General features: G+C 42.4%; 3 protein-coding genes across 11 annotated transcripts in view; 2 read left to right on the top strand and 1 right to left on the bottom strand.

The window, feature by feature from the left end:
• The window catches only part of rps6kal (ribosomal protein S6 kinase a, like), a 17,255-nt gene extending 9,864 nt beyond the window's left edge, over positions 1-7,391 (top strand). For 5 of the 6 annotated variants that reach the window (XM_043256748.1, XM_043256746.1, XM_043256749.1 and 2 more), the window contains 10 exons: positions 684-786; positions 901-1,025; positions 1,105-1,227; positions 1,642-1,731; positions 1,818-1,976; positions 2,907-3,068; positions 3,164-3,240; positions 4,126-4,243; positions 4,404-4,544; positions 5,738-7,391. In XM_043256748.1, the coding sequence (XP_043112683.1) occupies positions 684-786; positions 901-1,025; positions 1,105-1,227; positions 1,642-1,731; positions 1,818-1,976; positions 2,907-3,068; positions 3,164-3,240; positions 4,126-4,243; positions 4,404-4,544; positions 5,738-5,866 (1,227 nt within the window). In that variant the 3' untranslated portion in view covers positions 5,867-7,391. Of the gene's footprint in view, positions 1-683; positions 787-900; positions 1,026-1,104; positions 1,228-1,641; positions 1,732-1,817; positions 1,977-2,906; positions 3,069-3,163; positions 3,241-4,125; positions 4,244-4,312; positions 4,545-5,737 lie in introns of all 6 variants that reach the window. The other variant, XR_006252468.1, reaches the window with a different exon arrangement.
• A 544-nt stretch (positions 7,392-7,935) lies between these two features.
• On the top strand, positions 7,936-16,145 carry si:ch211-274f20.2 (calnexin). 4 transcript variants are annotated; one of them, XM_043256755.1, is made up of 12 exons: positions 7,940-8,149; positions 8,617-8,672; positions 8,740-8,810; positions 8,939-8,988; positions 9,077-9,218; positions 9,290-9,371; positions 9,891-10,083; positions 10,185-10,320; positions 12,967-13,108; positions 13,180-13,299; positions 13,807-13,900; positions 14,411-16,145. In XM_043256755.1, exons 2-12 carry the CDS (start codon positions 8,619-8,621, stop codon positions 14,476-14,478), a joined length of 1,152 nt encoding a protein of 383 aa, XP_043112690.1. In that variant the 5' UTR covers positions 7,940-8,149; positions 8,617-8,618; the 3' UTR covers positions 14,479-16,145. The 4 variants fall into 4 exon arrangements, with proteins under 4 accessions (XP_043112693.1, XP_043112690.1, XP_043112691.1 ...); XM_043256756.1 differs by having other exon boundaries at positions 8,614-8,672; XM_043256758.1 differs by lacking the exon at positions 9,290-9,371 and having other exon boundaries at positions 7,936-8,672; positions 8,939-8,980.
• Positions 16,146-16,694: 549 nt separating this feature from the next.
• sybl1 (synaptobrevin-like 1) overlaps positions 16,695-20,000 on the bottom strand; it is a 3,865-nt gene continuing 559 nt past the window's right edge. Inside the window, exons 2-8 of the mRNA XM_043256761.1 lie at positions 19,223-19,393; positions 19,063-19,120; positions 18,342-18,479; positions 17,512-17,602; positions 17,371-17,438; positions 17,198-17,290; positions 16,695-17,067 (exon numbers count right to left, since the gene is read on the bottom strand). Of these exons, the coding sequence (XP_043112696.1) occupies positions 16,999-17,067; positions 17,198-17,290; positions 17,371-17,438; positions 17,512-17,602; positions 18,342-18,479; positions 19,063-19,120; positions 19,223-19,368 (663 nt within the window). The 5' untranslated portion in view covers positions 19,369-19,393 and the 3' untranslated portion in view covers positions 16,695-16,998. The remainder of the gene's footprint in view (positions 17,068-17,197; positions 17,291-17,370; positions 17,439-17,511; positions 17,603-18,341; positions 18,480-19,062; positions 19,121-19,222; positions 19,394-20,000) is intronic.

The raw sequence follows: 20,000 nt of genomic DNA, 5'->3' as shown, positions 1-20,000 counted from the left end.
GTAGTGCACATTATTTTAAAGCAGGGCTGTCAAACTCGGTCCTGGAGGGTTTAGATGCAACCCTGATGAAACACTCCTGATCCAGCTGATCAAGTTCTTCAGACAGACATAGTGTATGTGTTTTAGCAGGGTTGAATCTAAACTCTGCAGGACACCGGCCCTCCAGGACAGAGTTTGACACCCCTGTTTTAAAGCAATAAAACAATAAAAAAGCATTTTTAAAGTAATGTTTCTATACCATATATAAATAAGTGGCTTAAACAACTGCTTGTAATTTCTGCTAGTTAAAGGGTTACTCCACCCAGAAATATACTAACACATACTTTATACTTTGTACACCTATCAGAGAGAGAGAGAATATCAAAACCTTTTGGTCGTTTTTGAACGCGATGCAATTCAATCAGATTCTATGCTAAGCTATGCTAAGAGTGCTATCGGTTCAATGGATGCCAAAACGGTAAATCTCAACTTATTAACTCTGGGAGGTTGGAGAATGAGCCTGTTTGCAAAACAAAATAAAAAAAGCATGTTGTAGAAACATTTAATGTGCCTTTAATATATGTAAAACAGTCCAAATTAAAATATCAGATTCAGTAATCTCTGTGTTCGTAGGTTCCATGACAAAGCGTAATATGAACGCAGTCCACTTAATGTTTGAGTGTTTTCCATGTTTGTGATTCTAGAAACTGTACCGAAGAGAGCTTCAGCCTCCGTTCAAACCCGCTGCAGGGAGACCGGACGACACCTTCTGCTTCGACCCAGAATTCACAGCCAAAACCCCCAAAGGTGCGCTGAAGAGCATGTTCTGGGTGAATCAGAGCTTCCTGCCAGAGACGCTCTGATGGCTTGAGCTGTGTGTGTGTGTGTGTGTGTGTGTGTGTGTGTGTGTGTGTGGGACAGATTCTCCAGGCATTCCCCCCAGTGCAAACGCTCACCAGCTCTTCAAAGGCTTCAGTTTCGTGGCTCCAGTCTCTCTGGAGGAAAGCAAAAGTGCCCCGCTAGTCAACATTCTCCCCATAGTACAGGTACATCCCTCGTATATCTGTTTGTGTTTTAGTGAGCTGTGTGTGTATTGTTGTTTTAGTGTGTTTGTGTGTGTGTCAGATGCACGGAGGCTCTGCTCAGTTTGCAGACGTGTACGAGCTGAAGGAGGACATCGGTGTGGGCTCATACTCTATATGCAAGCGCTGCATACACAGGGTCACTGCCATGGAGTTTGCTGTGAAGGTGAGAAATATGTGTGCTTTAAGCCATGTCTTAAATTCATACCTGTTGCACGTCTATACATAGTTCTGCGTCTGAATCTTACAGCTAGCCAAAGGCAGGCGAGTGAAAAGTCTTGATTTGCTCTGTCACTTTTAAGCATGTTTGTTAATTAGTCTAATTATTACTGCAGACGGAGCCGTTTCTGGTCTCTCCTGGCAGGAGAAACTCTGTGTAGGCACTAATTGATCTAACAAAATATGTTTCTGGATGTAATTACGCAGTAAAACATTACAACTGGGATTATTAGAAGAAACCGTAGCGTGACTCATCTAGCTTGGAGGGACAGTATAACTGCTTGCAAAGAATATTTTGTTGGGAGATGTGTATTTATAAAATGTTTACGCTGTAATCTTTTACTGTTCTGGTGTCAAACAGATCATTGACAAAAGCAAGCGAGACCCATCCGAGGAGATCGAGATCCTGATGCGGTACGGCCAGCATCCCAACATCATCACGCTGAAGGACGTGAGTGACGCTCCCCGCTCTCTCCGGCTGATCCCGCTGTGTGTGTGCGGCCCGCTCAGGTGTGTGTGTGTGTGTGTGTGTGTCAGGTGTACGATGAGGGCCGCTTCGTGTACCTGGTGACGGAGCTGATGAAGGGCGGAGAGCTGCTGGATAAGATCCTCAGGCAGAAGTTCTTCTCGGAGCGAGAGGCTAGCGCTGTGCTCTACACCATCACCAAAACTGTGGACTACCTGCACTGCCAGGGGGTGAGAGAAGTTGACCTCTGACCTCACGCTGACCTCTGACCTCGCGCTGATCCTCTAGTGGTTACGGTTGGGATTTGTTGGGAAATAGCTTAATGCACTGTATGTCAGTCATAAACGACTGCTGTAAAATAGTGTTCCTCTCACCCGCCGTCTCTCAGAATCTCATCCTTTCTGTCATGTGAATGACATCTTGATTGAGTTTTACTTCTAATAATCCAGAAAATGAGTTATTTTTAAAGAAGTTATTTGGAAATTAGTCATTCTGATTAAAGGGGCTGTAACTAACAGCTGCTTTGATCCTTAATTGATCGGTCGTTTTAAACAGGACACAATGAAATCACAAGGAAGTACATGCTGCTCTACGGATGATAAACAGTTACTTGAACTATATTCTGGAATTCAGTCAATTATTCAGGGGTTTGATGTTTAACAAGGATTTAATTGCTAACCTTTTATTTGACTTAATTTGCATTTTAAAATGAGACTGAACACATTTACTTTCAGTCATTTAGCAGATGCTTTTATCCAAAGCAACTTGCGTACGAGGACGCTGGAAGCAATTAAAAGCATCTGAAGACCAAAGATACACACATAATAGCTTAACACAGCACATGTAGCAAGCTTTTTTCTTTTTAAATCATGTAAATAAAATAAACGGATGGTAGTTGTGAAATATATATAAAGTCTCTCATGAAGTCTCTACGTGACATTCTGCATGCTTTAAAATGTTTTGTTTTATGATTTTATTTAATTTTCTGCTGCGTGGCGCTGAATGTAAACGGCAGGGGTTGAAATACTGGGTCCTGGTGTGACGCTGATTGGGGGAAGGTCTCTCCGTTTAAGCCGATTCAGAGGCCGTGGATCCTGAAAAGCGTCTGAGCGGTGTTACGGAGCGTGGTTCGAGTGTTTTCAGGTCTGCTCCTCCTGCAGGTGGTGCACCGGGACCTGAAGCCCAGCAACATCCTCTACATGGACGATTCAGGAAACCCCGACTCCATTCGCATCTGTGACTTCGGCTTCGCCAAGCAGCTGCGCGGAGACAACGGCCTGCTGCTGACTCCCTGCTACACGGCGAACTTTGTGGCCCCTGAGGTGAGGCTCGGGTCTGAGCGTGGCCCTCGGCGCCGGCCCTCCTCGCTCATATGTGTGTGTGTGTGTGTGTGTGTGTGTGTGTGTGTGCGCTGCAGGTGCTGATGAGGCAGGGCTACGACGCCGCCTGCGACATCTGGAGCCTGGGAGTGCTGCTCTACACCATGCTGGCAGGGTCAGTCTGCCTCCTCTCTCTTACTGTGTGTGTGTGTGTGTGTGTGTGTGTGTGTGTGTGTGTGTGTGAGCAATGAGACGGCTGTGGTTAGATGTGGCAGAGGAAGCCAAGCTGTTCCTCATGACTTCAGAGGGCTCCATTTCTAAAACGTTACTTGGTGAAACTAAATAAGAGATATTAATAGCATTCTTTTCTCTTTTTTTTGTGTTAGAAAATTTTTACATTTTTTCTTTAGATGCAGTTAAACGCTAAATGGATTCATTTTTTGCATTTTAAAATTCACAAATAATACTAAATGATTTTAAAATGAGTCTATTTAGCAGTTTTCTGTAATGACACCCTACTTTATTTTTCTCATCTGTTTGAAATAAAATTGCCGCTAGCAAATAAACGTCATCTTGTCAACAGTAACTACACACTGAGTTTTATTATATTTTTATTTATTAAATATTTGAAACAAAAATATTGTATTTGTTAGATCAATCTGTTCATAAACTAGTTGCGGCTGCCGTTATTTAATGTTTGCTTTTAATAAGAATGTAGATCAAAATAAAAGAGAGCTTAATAATATTTAAAAATGAGAGTAATCGCTGTCTGTTTTGAATTTAATAAGACATTTTAACTTGGGTCATTTACAAAACAGATGCAAAACATAAAAAGTAAAGAAATGACACGGCTGCATTTCTTGCCACAATGATTTAAATACTACAGCATTAATATATAACAGCGGTAGACAGATCAATCCATGCATTCCTTCAGTCTGCTTCGACAAGAAAATAGACCGAAGTCAACTACATTCTATAGAAAGAGCTGTTCCGTGGTTCTGAAATGGCCAGATGTGTGTTTAAGTGGATGAGAAAGCGTGTGGATCTTGTTTCTCTGTAGATACACCCCCTTCGCCAACGGCCCCAACGACACGCCGGAGGAGATCCTGCTGCGCATCGGCAGTGGGAAGTTCTCCCTGAGCGGAGGAAACTGGGACTCGGTGTCCGACTCCTCCAAGGTAGCAGACAACCTATCATCAGCTCGTAGTTCTACATCGTTCCTGGATTAAAATATAAATGTGGTGCAGGAGACCAGTGCTCTTTGTGGTGCATGTTGTGTAATCCTGCTGGGTGATGGATTGAGAGGAGGACGGGCTCTGAGCGCTGGTGTCGTTTCAGGATCTGCTGTCTCATATGCTGCACGTGGACCCTCACCAGCGATACTCAGCTGAACAGGTACTCAAACACTCGTGGATCGCCTGCCGTGACCAGAACCCACACTTCCAGCTCACGCGCCACGAGGCGCCTCATCTGGTCAAGGTACAACACACTTTATTCATTCGAAAGCGAGGAGTTGTAGAAATATTACCAAATGATTGGACACTTTGACCATGCTGGGAAAAAAGTAGCGATCCAGTCACACATTAGCACTAGAGACTCGTATCACACACAGTACACGACAAAGATGGGGGTGGACTTCTTTTAAAGGTCACATGATGTTGCTAAAAGAACTTTATTTGGTGTTTATGCGGTTTAAGATGCAAACAACACATTTTTCACATACTGTACATTATTATTACTTTTTGTTAAGCACTTACTTCCTGAAACGGGTTGATTTGTACAGAGCTCATCGTTCTAATAAAGTGAGCTGAGCTCTGATTGGCCAGCTCTCCCGTGCGTTGTGATTGGCCGAATACCTCAAGCGTGTGGAGGAAATGTTACATCCCTTACCATAACATGATACGTGTCCCGGCGCTATTAAACACCAAAACAATAAAACACATTAAAACCAGGCGTTCCTTGCATCCAGTGAAGACATCATGACTGATTATCAGGATTATACCGTCTTTTTACTCGTCACGTTACATCACGCCTCAGAACATCACACCATGTCTGCATTCGATCAAAACTCAAAACCTGTTTGAATAGGAAGTAGCAGGCTCTTTTTATAAGAAAACGTAATTTAGTCAAACGTCAGAAGACGTTCTTGCAGAGTTAGAAATGCTTCCCTTTAAAGTCTCACAGCCACAGACTCCAGAGAGAAAGGCATCATACGACCCCTTTAACTTGAGCACCTCATCTTCAGACTGTTTCCTGCAGTAAACACAAACCTAACAGTCAAACACCGCCAATAAAAAACCTGATAATTCATGTTTGTGTCACGGTGACTGACTGAAAGCTGCTGTTCATTGCTTTTACAGAACATTTATAGTCTACTGGTGTTAGACCTTCAGTCATTTTGAAGTACTTTAAGCATTTTTCTCATAAATATTATTATATGTTGAGTAATAATATAAGACAGGTTTGTACAGTAGTTCATGCATCTTTTTCTTTAAAAACATCATGTTGACAGCTTTGTGTGAATCATTCAGAACAGAGTGGTGTTTCATTACTTCAATATCATGTTTTAGTCCCATTGTCAAGTTGACTAGTTGCGGTAAAAATTGGGAATAAACGTTCTGAAGAAAGCTTTTTTTGCAGTATTGAGTAAGAGTGTGTGTTGTGTCTCGTAGGGAGCGATGGCTGCCACGTACTCGGCTCTGAACCACAAGACGTGTAAGCCGGTTCTGGAGCCGGTCGCCGCCTCCAGTCTGGCCCAGCGCAGGAACATGAAGAAGCTGACGTCTACAGACATGTCCTGAGGAGCTCGGACGCAGCCTGACTCTTCGGTCTGAAGGAAACGCTCTTCTGTTTCTCTCTGCTCGAGGGAAGAACACCAGCTCCATCTCCATCCCGTGTCGGATGCTCTGCCCCTCACAGATCTCCTGAAGAGATGTCCAGATCATACAGATCGTGCAGGAAGCCTGTTTGTAGGGCCGTTAAGAAGATTTCGTGACAATCAAGTCCTTTTTCTCACAGATATCCTAAGAATATTCCAAGTATCCTTATTCTTTCATCCTAACAACTTCCACATTAAAGGATAAGGCCGTGTCTAGAATAAATATTTCCTAGTAATTTACATGCATCCATGTCATCCAAGATGTCTTTCTTTCAAAGAAGTTCAGTTTTTTTGAGGGAAAAGTTCCTGTATTTCACTTCATCTAGTGGACCTGTGAGGTGGCCCGTAATCTGAAGGTCCAAAATGTGTTTTCAGAGCAGCTTTAAAGAGCTCCGCACGACCCCCTCCGAGGAATAAGGACCTTCTCCAGCCATCTGTCGTTTTCTGGAAAAAAAAAAAAACTATATTTATACACTTGTTTCACACATACTTGGCTAGCATTAGCTCTGTGATTTGTATGCATGTCTTTATCAAAATTCATGCGTTTCAGCCAATTGTGTTTACAAAGCAAACATGCAAAAATGCTACCCGAACATTTGTGGTTAAAAAGTGTATAAATGTGTGCTGTTTATTTTTTGTTCTTGTTGTTTTTAGAAAATAAGCAGTTAAGTGGCTAGACAAGGGTTTTATTCCCTGGCTGATCAGATCACCAACGTCCATTAGACACAGAAAAATCCAGTTGTTTTCCTCAAAAACCTCTATTTATTTGCAACCGAAGAAAGACGAACACCTTCGATGACTTGGGAGTGAGTAAATTATCAGGAAGGAGTTATTCCGGAAGTGGACTTATTTTAGCTCGTGAGCAGCAGGTGAGATGAGAATTGGATGAATGCACCTAAAATGTGGCGAATTGTCAAAAGTGTTACTGCATCTTAGCGGCCCTACAAACAGTCCTGATGCGGTATGACCAGTGCATCTCTCACCGTTCTCTATCTGTAAGCCACTTCTGTCCCGTTAGTGTTCGACCCACATGGCATTACCTCAGAAGCACTCAGTGTTGGCGTCTCTCCGGCTCGATGTATATAGACTCGTTCATCATGTTGTGGATCTTGAGCACATTTGCACTGAGGCTCGGCAGGTCGTCTCCTCCCTCCATCTGTCCCCGTCTCGGACCGCTCTTTGCCTTTTGTTGAATGGGAAGTACACGAGCAAAAGGTGGAGAAATAAATCTATATTTATAAAGTCGAATGAGGTGTATGAATGTAGATGAGATTGGATCCATGAAATCGCATCTCTCTGCTCCAGATGGAGGGAAAAAATTATTCCATGAAACTTTTTAAAGACATTGTGGAAATTGTATCATATTGTATTTATTTCACTTATTTTTAAAATTTTATTTTTCTTTCAGGTGATGTACATATTGACATTAAAGAACATTATTGACATGATGCTTTTGTTCTGTGATTTTTAGTTAAGATCCGCAAACAAGATGAAACCAAACACTGAGTGAGGCTTGCAGATTTGTGTCCTGTCAAAGACTTAAACATATGGTTTCATCTTATAAAAAGCTAGCAGCCCTGGTTTTGGTGTGTAATTATCATAGACTTAAAAAGAAAACAATGGATGACGCAGTATATGGACTTCCTGTCACTAAAGGAAATTGGAGCCAAATCATCTCCGTGTGGCCGCTGACATCTTGAGTAAATGACGTCACCCGGTGCCCGAGTCTGCGCAGTATCGTCAGGAGGTGGAGCCGCAAGACACGCCCCGTTTTTATATCAAATGATTTAGCTAAAATCAAACTTCACCAAAAACGAACAATATGTGTCAGCAACTACCATGAAAGACTAAAACCATTCGTAAAATTGTGCAGTAAGTGTAATCTTTTTTTATTTTTTTTGACTCATTCCCATTCGTTTTCCTGGAGAGGGCGGGGCTTGTGACGTGTACTGCTGACAGCCAGCGGGGGGGCGATCAAAGAGCCGCTTTCCGGCACGTGAGACACACCTGGTCTTTACCTGCGTGTCATCAAAGTCTGACAAAGAAGGGTTCAACTACAGAGTCAGTGACCAGTGACAGGAACAGAAAGAGAAAGAGGAGCGAACGACTTAAAGCTGTTTAATAACGCTGAAGAACTAAGTGAGGCGCTGTTTGAAGAGAAGAGAGAAACCTTCAGGGAAATAAAAAGAAAGAACGGTCTCGTGTGGTAAACAGTTCATGCATTTTACTGTAACTAATATATTGTTAATAGGAAATTACAGGTTAATTACAGGTACAATCAACAATAATAATTATTTGGTGAACAATCAAATAATCCCTTTATTATACAGTTACAGCTTCTGTGAGGAGTGATAGAATAACAAATTACAGTTTTTAATTACTGCTGCCAGAAAGTAATAATAAAGTAACAGTATTAGAAGTAATGGGTAATATATTCGGGTCTGTGAGCAATTAAAAATGATAAAATAACACCAAATTCAACGTTTACTGCGATTACAGCAATGTGTGAGAATTAAGTAAATCAATGGCCCTTCGTTAATGATTTATTATTTGAATACTCGACGACTCAGTCATCTCAAGAACAAGGGACCAAAGTCCTCGTTAATAACCTTAAAGTACAGGAAGCTGAGCACACACGTGACCAAACCCCTGAAGAGTGCTCTTCATCAGCAGGGATGATGCGCGGTCCTCTGCTCGTCCTGTGTGTGGCTCACTTCAGCGGGACGCAGGTAAATATAAGGCTTGTAATGCTCTTCGAGGAATGAGGAGAAACACGCTTAAAGCTGCTCGTTTCAGGAGACGCACGGACGCGTCGCGGCGCCGGAGCGCGTTCATTTCTCCGAGGCGTTTGACGGAGCGCTGGACAGGTCAGTGCCCTCAACACACACACACACACACACACACACACACACACACACACACACACACACACACACACACACACACACAGCACGAGTCTGCTAGCATCTCAAGCCTGTCTGTGTTTGTTCTGAAGGAACTGGGTTCTGTCTAAAGCAGAGAAAGACGAGCAGCTCAGGTACAACGGTATGCATTTAGTCAAATCTTTATCACAAAGCAGTGCTAGAGACCGTACTCTGTGTGTTATATAATATAAAAGCTCTGTGTTTGACAGGAGAGTGGGTTATAGAGGAGTCCAGAGAAGTCCGCTTCCTGGGAAACAGAGGCCTGGTCCTCAAGTCTCCTGGAAAACACCACGCCATATCGGCGTACCTGCAGAAGACCTTTCACTTCACAGACAGACCTCTGTGTTTACAGTAAGTCACGGTCCTCGCCGTCCTTCAGACCCGCAGAGACTCCGGTAAACCTGCTTCAAAACCATCCGCAGGTATGAAGTGTTCTTCCAGAAGGCGGTGGACTGCGGTGGAGCCTACGTCAAGTTACTCTCTCATTCAGAAGATCTGCGTTTGGTAATGTCTGACATCTCCTCTCACAGAATACCTACATCACTTTTTATTACAACATTACATCCAGTGGCTTCAATCAGAACAGGTTTTGTTTGGGATAATAATACAACTACACTACAATAAACACTTAGAGTAAATAAATAACTGCAATCATATTATTGATGCTGCTGTCTATAAAACAATGAGGAAATACATTATTGCAGTTCCACTGTCCTCAATTTACAGTAAAACTGTGTTCGACAAAGTTATAGTGTGAATAAAAACATCTGATTTGCTTAAAGATGCTGAGAATAAATGCTCCTTTAGAAGAGAGGAGGTGAATAGAGCTGGAGCACTCCTGCAGGTCTTCAGAGAGTAGAAGCAGAGTTCTGGATGGACGTTCAAATGTCACGTGACTCGAAAGCAGCTCGTCCCTGGCCGCTGATAGGCCTGCTCTTTTAATTCCCGTAGTGAAATAACTAGCACTTTTTTCAGATGAGTAGAACTGGATTGTTAAGAGGGCTGCTGTGATTGTGATTTCAGAGCCAGTTCAGCGACAGCACACCGTACACCGTGATGTTCGGTCCAGATAAGTGCGGCAGCTCACACAAGATCCACTTCATCCTTGGTCGTCGTGACCCAGTCACAGGGACGTATGAGGAGAAGCACGCTCCACAGCCGGAGACCGATCTCAGTGAATATTTCACCGACCAGCGTCCACATCTCTACACTCTGAGTGAGAACCCCGTCTTCAGACTTCAATAAAGATCTAGTGGACTTTATAGAAACGCTCTGATTCTGGTTGCAGTTTTATTTCAGTTAAAGTGTTCTTCCCAGACTTGTATCCCGACGACACGTTTGAGATCCTCGTCGACCTGACACTGATTAATAAAGGCAGTGTGTCTGAGGACATGACCTCCTCCGCTCAAGAAACACAAGACCAGGATTCAGCACAGTCTGAACAACACGGAAGGTGTGCTGATCTTATTACTGTTTATCCTGACTTGACTTCTGATAACTATACAGTATACATTGTTTCAAGGGTCACATGATGTTTGGTGTTTATACGGTTGAAGGTGCAAAAAAACTTTATTTTGCACACACTGTACATTATTGTTTCTCCTTTAAGCCCCGCCTCCTGAAACGGGTTGATTTGTACAAAGCTCATCGTTCTAATAAAGTGAGCTGAGCTCTGATTGGCCAGCTCTCCCGTGCGTTGTGATTGGCCGAATACCTCAAGCGTGTGGAGGAAATGTTACGTCCCTTACCATAACATGATACGTGTCCCGGCGCTATTAAACACCAAAACAATAAAACACATTAAAACCAGGCGTTCCTTGCATCCAGTGAAGACATGATTAAGGTGGCTTGAGCAGGCAAACTTACTGAAATCCTCTTTAAACCTCTTTTTATTCTTCTTCTTCTTTTATATCAAAACTGTGAACTCTAACAATGAAATCTGAAATCTATCTAAATCATGCTTGCAACATGCTAATAATGCTAGAAACATGCTAATTATGCTATTTACATGATTGCAACTAGCTTATCATTCTAACTACGTGCTAGTAACTAGCTATTCATGCTATAATCATGCTAACAACATGCTATTAACTTGCTAATCATGCTAACAACATTCTAGTAACATTCTAATCATGCTAACAACATTCTAGTAACATGCTAATCATGCTAGAGACATGCTAGTAACTTGCTAACAAAATGGTAGTAACACCTTAGCAACATCCCAGGGACTATAGCATCCACCTAGCAACAGCTTAGCAACCACAGTCAGCATAGCTTCAGGAATCAGTTCTCAGTAAATGCACTGAACACACTCTAATGTTTGAGTTCATCTGTTCTGAACAGTGTAGGAAACACAACTTAACACTGATTTATAGCCGTGTTCTCTTTTAGAAACACAAACAAGAGTAGTTTCAGTTTCACACGAAACACAGCGTCTCCAGAACATGGCGCCCGCAGCAACGCTACACACAGAATAATAGCTCCGCCTACTTCCTTTGAGTAAACATGTGGGCGGAGTTATGCAAATAAAGCCACTCTGTGACGCAGAGAAGAGGTGTGTTTAAACGAGTCATAACTTTCATAGAGAATATCTCAATGGTTTTGAGACTTTAGGGGTCTCTTCTATACACTAACAGCTTTAACACTCCAAAGAAACACTTCAATCACATCATATGACCCTTTAAATATTTTAGTGCTGGATCCTTTTGAAAACTGTGTTAGGCTTTTATAATCTTTAATCTTCAGATGAACTCACAGAAAAAGTCCTTAATTACACTCTTTATTAAATGGAAATTTCTTTAGTAAAATATTTTCCTTTGCTGAAACATTTGTTTCTCAACTGTTTATGTTCAAGAAATAAGTTTTTCGAGGATAAGTTGTCCACACTTCAGACGTTGATGTGTTTAGTAGAAAAGAAAAACTCTGGTTCAGTTATTTGTGGGATGGTTGGGATTTAAAAGATCTGATGAGCACCAAAAACAACCCATCTGATCCAAGAATGACGTAAAACGATTACTTCAAATAAAGGAAGCACAGATTTCCTGACAGCTGCTGCTCAGAAGTTACTAAAGACCGTCTGAAAAGGTGTGGACTTCGTGCCAGACTTTAGTGAAAATGCATTTGTAGGAGTTTCTATATTTATGGAATGAAACTGTGCCTCGAGGTCCTGGAGTCGATCCGAAAGGCTCTGAAACCCTTCAGGACTTCACCGATCTCGTATGTCAGACCTCTCTCCTGAACCATGAAGAGGACGACCGGCTCGAAGCAGTCCAGAGCTGCATGCTTGACTACCTTAAGGTCAAGTACACTGACCCTGCGACTGGGGACGTGGCCTCAGGAGTGTGCTCATGGTTTAGGGACAAACACAGCATGACCTACAGACCTTCAGGAAGGGTTTTCAGCTGCGCTGGTAATATTATCACCTGCGTGGTGGGATCCCTGAAGCTGCTGAGAGCCTAGTCTTACTTTCCTTCCTTACATCCAAACCTTGTTTGGTAAAGAACACTCGGTCTACTAACCTGAAGAGTAGCTTTCTCCTTCTTGTGCAGTATATAAATATCATTTAGTACTGTTGGTGTATAATCTTTTGTTAACAATAATAAAAGCCCCATAAAAAAAAATCAATCTGAGGTCTATGTAGATCCGTCCTGACAGTCCAAAAGAAGTCAGATAAAGTGCATCTATCAGTAATAAAAAGTGTCTCACATGGTTCTGGGGGAGAATAAGTGCCTCCTGTAGATAACTGAGGCATTTAATAAGAAAATATCCATATTTAAAACTATATATACCTAAATCTTTATCTTAACTGTTCGCTGTGGGAGGCATATTCATGACGCATGGACACACTTTTAGAGCTTTAAAATCTCTTTCATTGCCATTTTAAAGCTTGGAAGAGCCAGGACCTTTTTAAACAGATCTCAGGTTGTAATGGTCTTGAGAGAAGAGAATTAATTTCATTTGTGAAGATTCAGAACAGTTCTGTTCCCAATCAATGAAAAGTAGTATCAGTCTAACAGGATGCAGCTCAGAGTGTTGTTCTTGGCTCTGAAGGGCAGTGTGTGTAATGTGTGTCTGATGTCTGTCAGTGCTGTGTATTCAGGTTCATCCTGAGCCCGGTCTCTGCCGTGGGTTTTGAGCTCTGGTCCCTCACCGCAGACGTGATGTTCGACAACATCTTCCTCTCGGACAGCCTGGAAGACGCCCGGCGCTGGACAGAAGACACGTGGGGCCGGAGACCGAGCGTAAGAGCAGCGGAGCTGTGACTTTAGATGAGAGCGCGCACTGAACACGTCTGCTGTGTTTCTCCTCGCAGCCTGGAGTCATTGAGAAGCTGCTGATGGCGACGCTGAAGAAGCCGTGGCTCTGGGGGGTTTACGTCGTGACCGTGGGTCTTCCCATCATCCTCTTTGTGAGCTTCATGTGGCCTGATAAGGTGACTATAGAACATGATTAGAACGCTAGTGTTAACAGATCAAACGTGCTTTAAGCCAGTGTTTTGTACACTGTGCTGTGTCACCGTACATTTATTGTAATAATCCAGTGATATTTGTGTCTGATGTGATCATCTTCAGTCTGTCTGAACCAACTGAGACTCGATCCAGAAGGACGGTGTCTCCGAGACGCTTCGAGAGAGAGAAACCTTTCAGGCACTTGTGCAAAATTGCTATAAAATGACGACGCTGACAAAAATAATGTCATAAATAGATTGTCTTGATCCGTTAACGTTTATGAACTCATCTAAATCAACATTAGTATCTTTGTTTTTAAAGCTGTTTTTGTGCTCTTGAGTGTCTCGGAGACGTCTTCTTCTGTGTTTCAGACCGATGCTTCCTCCTGAAAAAGATACTAATGCATTCTTTGAGACTGAACATTATTTTCTAGTAATCTAGTGATAGTGTATATAATTAGTGAAGTGTGTGTGTGTGTGTGTGTGTTTCAGCGGTTCGGTCCTCCGGATCAGGATTATTACTATAAGAAGACAGACGAGGTTCAGGCGGATGCTCATCAGGAGGAAGACGTGTCTCGTGATGAAGGTGAGATGATTAGTATATTGTGATGACGATAAAGTATCTATGAAAGTTATCATTGTGTTAGTTTAGAAAAAAAACACTAAATAGACATTAGAGATAGGACGCCGAAATATAAGTAGCGCTGGAAATATAATATTTTAATTCAGCATACAAAAAATTATTTTAAAAAAGATACTCTATATGTCCAGAAGGTGATGATGAATCCTGGTCTTAATAAGTGAGTCATTCATTCAATGGATTTGTTCAAAAGTCCCTGGCCGTATCTAGAAATGACTGACAGTGTAATCACACTTTGACCCTGTCTTCATTTTCAGGTGAAACCTATTTGTGTGTTTCTACCAGGCACCGATGATTCTGAAAGGAAACAGTGTCTGTTAGAGTAATGAAGGAAGCTTTGAGCTCCTCTCGTTCCTCAGCCATCAGTCGAGGCTGTAGAAACACACTGATATCACGCCTGTAGTCTTCTTTTCTTCTTATGATGTCCACCGGCCTCACGACGTGTTTGTGTTTCAGGTGTGTGTCCAGCAGCGGTGGACACTGAACACAGAGCCGTCAGGAGAAACACACACCTGACCGCATGACACACACACACACACAGACTCACACACACACACACACACACACACTCACACACACACACACATCTAATCCTCTCATTAATACAAATGATTAACACTCTCATTCTCACTGCTGTCATGTTCACAAAATGTCAGTTTGACTAATAAATATTTATATTTTATGGTATTGTCTTAAATCATTTTTATTTTAATGTAAGGTCCCAAATTGTATTTTAAAGATTTTAGTTTTTAATTTTTTCAACAAAGCAGCTGATCTGATAATACACACAGTGCAGTGCATGCTGGTATTTTTGTTTCTTATATACTTTATACTTTACAGGTGTATGAAGGTGTGATTTAAGTACCCTAATTTGTATAATTCTGTATACTTATATGTTTAGACATCCTAATCGGCCGTGACCTAAAAGCATCTTTGATGTCTAGTGCCTCTTTTTTTTGTCGACTGGTCCCTACAGTGATGTGAATTAGAGGGAAACGTGCTTACTGTTATGTCATGATGTTAATGAGTCTGAAAAATCTCTCTTTTTCTTCTGATTTGTGAATGAAACGCTGAAAGACTTGTTTCTGAGTCAGAGGCAGCTTCAGCAGATCACGTCTGAAACATCAGCACTAATAAAACTAGTAAAGCATTTTCTCACTGCTCTAGCTTGATACACAAGTATTCATAAGAGTGAACAGAAGTATACTTATTCATGAAAAAATGCATGATTGCACTTAATGTTTCCTTACTAAATTGTCATATAACTATACATTTAGGTTAAAATTGAATTGATTGAATTGCCGCTTCACTTACTGCCACAAGATGATAATCAGAGCATGTCCTGTAGAGAAGTATATTTATCACGTGAATTGGTGAAGTGCTACATTAATAAGTAATAAATACTCACTGTAGATCAATGCAGGATGCACCAGTGTTTTCAACACGTGATATAAGCATTTCTGTTTATTTCAGCTGTACACATCATTACAAAATGTACATTCCTAGTGTCTGTAGGACGTCTCAGTATGCTGGGGAACAAAGCCACTTTTACACAGCGCTTTAATCTTAAATACAGTATGTAAATGTGCTCACACTGCTTCCTACACGTGCTTGTTTACTACTCTGTACTGCACTTCATGTCAGAATTAGAAGCTTATACACGATTCATTCTGCTTCACGTGATCATTTGAGGAAAATGTGCTGAATATGTCTGCAGAATAACAGACCTGGATGCTTCCGGATCATTTTCTTTACGCACGATATAGTTTGATCTTTAATCTGCGCTGAAACATTGAGATTCACCCAAAAACATGCAGTCTTTGAATTGAATTAGATCTGCGCTGTGTGAACAACTCTAAAGTAGACAAACCACTTCTTCATCTACTCAAGCAATCAATCAATCAATCAATCAATCAATCATTCACAAATAATCTGGGTGATTGACGTTAGTTCATTCTGTAGAAAACACAATTAGTATGATCAAGGAACGCCTGTAAATGATCACATACACGTCATGACTGATTAAAACAGAGCAAAGGCAAGCGTCAGGTCATTACTCTTAACTCGTCCATTTCTATTTGAAGTTACGCAGATGATTAGAAACAGCTGGCTTGAGTAGTTCACCCAAAACTAGAACAGTCCTGTCCTGTTATCATCAGCCTGCTTTCCTCCACAAACACAAAACACAGGTTAGTGGATGACTTACACTGCTTTCACCACGCAATAAAATATAGAACACAGGTCATAAAACCGGTGTGTCATAAAAGTAGACTGTCTCTCACACACTCTCACTCTCTCTCACGCACACACTCTCACACACACGCACTCTCACACACACACACTCTCACACACACACACTCACACACACACACACACACACACACACACACACTCTCTCACACACACACACACACACACACACACACTCTCTCACACACACACACTCTCACACACACACACTCTCACACACACACACACACACACTCTCACACACTCACACACACACACACTCACACACACTCACACACTCGCTAAGTAATTCCAAGTCATACAATAGCTTTGTGGAAAAAACAAACAACAGAAATACACTATTCAAGTTCTTAAATATTGCGAAGAACGACGTCTTTGTGCTTGACTGAAGGCGTCCTGTCTGTAATGTGAGAACGAGCTCTGATTTTCGGTCAATAATGAATTTTGTTCCTCACAGAAAGCTATATACACATCTTCAGGACACACTGAACACAGGTCACAGGTCAGACAGACCACTTTTATCACACTTTATGGCACTTTCTAAAAGTCTGGAACGGAGCAGAATGAATGAGCATCTCCTGCTCTACACGAAAAACAATGACAGATTTTTAATCTTTTGGTGAACTACTCCTTTAAATTCTTCATGTAGTCGATCTGCGTTACAACGTTGTGAAAGGAACCCAAAGAACCAAAGAGACACGCTAGATGCTGTGGTGTAGTCTGGAGCTCAGCGCTGCTCTGTGTGTGAGTCTCTATCGGCGAGCTGACCTCCGCTGGACAGGACCAGGACGTTCCTACTGCTTCCGACAGTTAGGCCAGCTGAGTCCTCCACACGCGGCCGTCACGATGAGATACAGCACCACCTGAGGACACAACAAGAGGCTATTCAACAGCATCTCCACTAAGAGCATGCGCACATAACGCCATCTTTTTTCACAAACACTTAAACGTTAGAGTTGTCCAGATTGTCACTTTTATTTATGTTCAGCTTACCAGCACGATTACTACCACGATGATGGTTAGCTTCAGGTTCTTCATGCACATGGCGTGGGCCAGATTACGGCTCGTGGTTTTAAAGGTGACGGACTGCACACACAAGAGCAACGACAGTCAGCGGACAGGACACCGGCAAGTGAGCCGAAGCAGGGTGTGAAGCAGAAACTCACAGAATCCATCAGGTTCTCGGTTTTATCGATGAGCAGCTCCAGCCTCTCTCCTCTCTGAGCGACCAGATCTACAGAAACACACACGTTCACTCAAAAGGCACCGCTCGCATCGAAAAAGCCAACAAAGCGACCGGGTCTCACCGATGTTCCGGACCATGATGCCTTTCAAGTCATCTACGTGCATCTGTGTCTCTGTCAGTCTGTCCGAGCCTTTAGGATCTGAGTGATGTTTCTACAGAGGAGATGATCAGAACACAGCATTAACTCATCAGTGGACTACTACATGCTGCAGGAGGCTTTCATTGTGACGAAGCGTCACTCAAGCTCAAGCTGCACGTTTAGTGTAAATCACTGAGGGACTGTGGGAAGTTAGTAAGTGTCTGCTGAAGGAAGACTTCATGTTCCTCTGACTGGAGTCACAGATTAACACAGTCATGAGAAAGCAGTCAATAAAGTCCAAGCTAAAGCTCACAACAATCACAGGGCTCTTAATCTACACACACACACACACAGCACACACTCACTCACACTCACACACACACACACACACACCACACACACACTCACAACACACACGTTTGTATTATTATTATTATTATTATCAATTCATTTTTATATAATGGCTTTCATGTAATCCTATTTTGGCTTAAATTAGATTTTTTGATATCAAGTGTTAAAAGAATAAATCACAAGCAGCCGGCTAAAAAAGCTTTTTTGCAAATACTGCAACTTCATTCTTTACACTGAGAGTACATCAGAGGAGGAGGAAGCTCAGCTAACGCACTGTGGTTAAACACACAGAGGTCTGATCAGACGCATGGGCTGTGTTTCTTTTACAAGAGTTGATGAGTCTAGCCTGTTTTCAGTCGACACAATGACAACAATGCCCAAACGGTCGATGCTGAATGAAATCAAACGGTGTGATCTGCGTTCTAGAGCTCTTTCTCTCAGGGTCACTACAGAAGCGGTACCATCTGAGCCGCCAGAGTGCTGGAGAACTCGCTGTTCATGGCGTAGGGCAGAGCGGTCTGCGCTCGGGAGCCGTAGGTGGTCTGGAAGCGCTTCTTCACCTCGTTCAGGAAGCCGAAGGCACGCGAGCGCTCGAACTCCTGCAACAGACCAGCAGCTCTCTTCATCCAAACCAACCTCAGAAAAATATCATTGATAGCCGAAAGTACTCACGAGCTGTTCTGAATAAGACGCTTTATGAAATCAAACTATGACGCGAGCAGCTCAGATGACGAGAAACAGAAATGATTCATTGATCGTTTTAGATGACGCAGACCTGATCACATGCCTTATAAACTAAGATACGGAGTCTGTCCTGGAAACAGAATCAAGTAGTTCATCTCTCGAGTCTTCAGTTCTCACCATAAACACAAATATCTGCATGCTGTTATTAAACCTGTGATTCTTTCACACTGATAAGGTTAATAAGACACATTATGTTACTCATCTGGACAGAATTTCTATAAACGATAAACTAGTTTGACACTAAAAAAGCATCAGATAACAGTAAACTGGAAATTATTAACTTATTTATGTATAAAATACTGCTGTCATGTGACTAAAAAACCCTGAATGACTCAGAGCTGAAGACTGAGAACGAATCGTTCCTGTTTTCCAAGAACCAACTGGTTCCAGAGTCGACATGAAGCCAACGAATTCCTGGCTGAGGAGACTGATACTCACGTCATCGGTGATGCACAGATACACGATCCTCTCGTGGCAGATGTAGTGGAAGAGATAGCTGGAAAACACACACACACACACACACACACACACACACACCCGGAGCGTGAGAGCGGGCCTCGTGAAGGCTCACGGCCCAGCAGCGGGATCTCGGCTGTACCTGCCGTGGGAATACGTCAGCTTGTTGTTCTCCGAGGGGATTTTGGCCAGGATCTGCTCCGTCACCTCCAGGAAGTTTCCAGAGAAGCAGGCGTGTTTAGCCAGGACCGTGGATCCTCGAGCCACCACCGCAAACAAGATGGCCATCGCCGCAGACTCCGCTGAACACACACTGACACACACACACACACACACACACACACACACACACACACACACAGAGAGAGAGCACTTCTGAACACACTCACGACTCATCACTGATAGAGGAATTATGACTGGAGACGAAGAATTACAGAAAACTAGTTACAGCAATAATATTTGTTTTTTAGACAAAACTAGTAGTGTAACTAGTAAGATTCCACTAATAATCTTACAGCTGACATCCATAAAACATCTGGTTGCTTTTGGTGTCTCAAGCCCTACTGATCTGAAGTCCAACAATCCAGATATTCCTAGATTTAGTTTCATGAAGACATGAAGTCACCAGAGCAGCGGGAGAACATGGAAGGAGGATTCTGATAAATGATGCCATAGAACTGTATTCATGTAGAACAGACGCACTTTAAAAGCTGCACTAGCTTGAAGATGAAGAAGATGAAGGAGCGCCATCACCCCTGAATGTATATAATCACTTCTGACTGAAGATTTTGGTGAGAAGATGAGGAGAAATATGTTAGTAACATTTCAGAAGAAGTTTTGTGGGAAGGAAACACAGTTAAAACCTCTGTGGCTGTGAAGTAATGCATTGGGTCATAATGCTGGCTTTTTTATTTCCTGAG

This window comes from Puntigrus tetrazona, chromosome 14 (assembly GCF_018831695.1).
Source record: "Puntigrus tetrazona isolate hp1 chromosome 14, ASM1883169v1, whole genome shotgun sequence".
In the NCBI taxonomy this organism is placed as follows: Eukaryota; Metazoa; Chordata; class Actinopteri; order Cypriniformes; family Cyprinidae; genus Puntigrus; species Puntigrus tetrazona.
The sequence above is the reverse complement of the archived record's forward strand: the minus strand, read 5'-3'. Positions and strand labels throughout refer to the sequence as shown.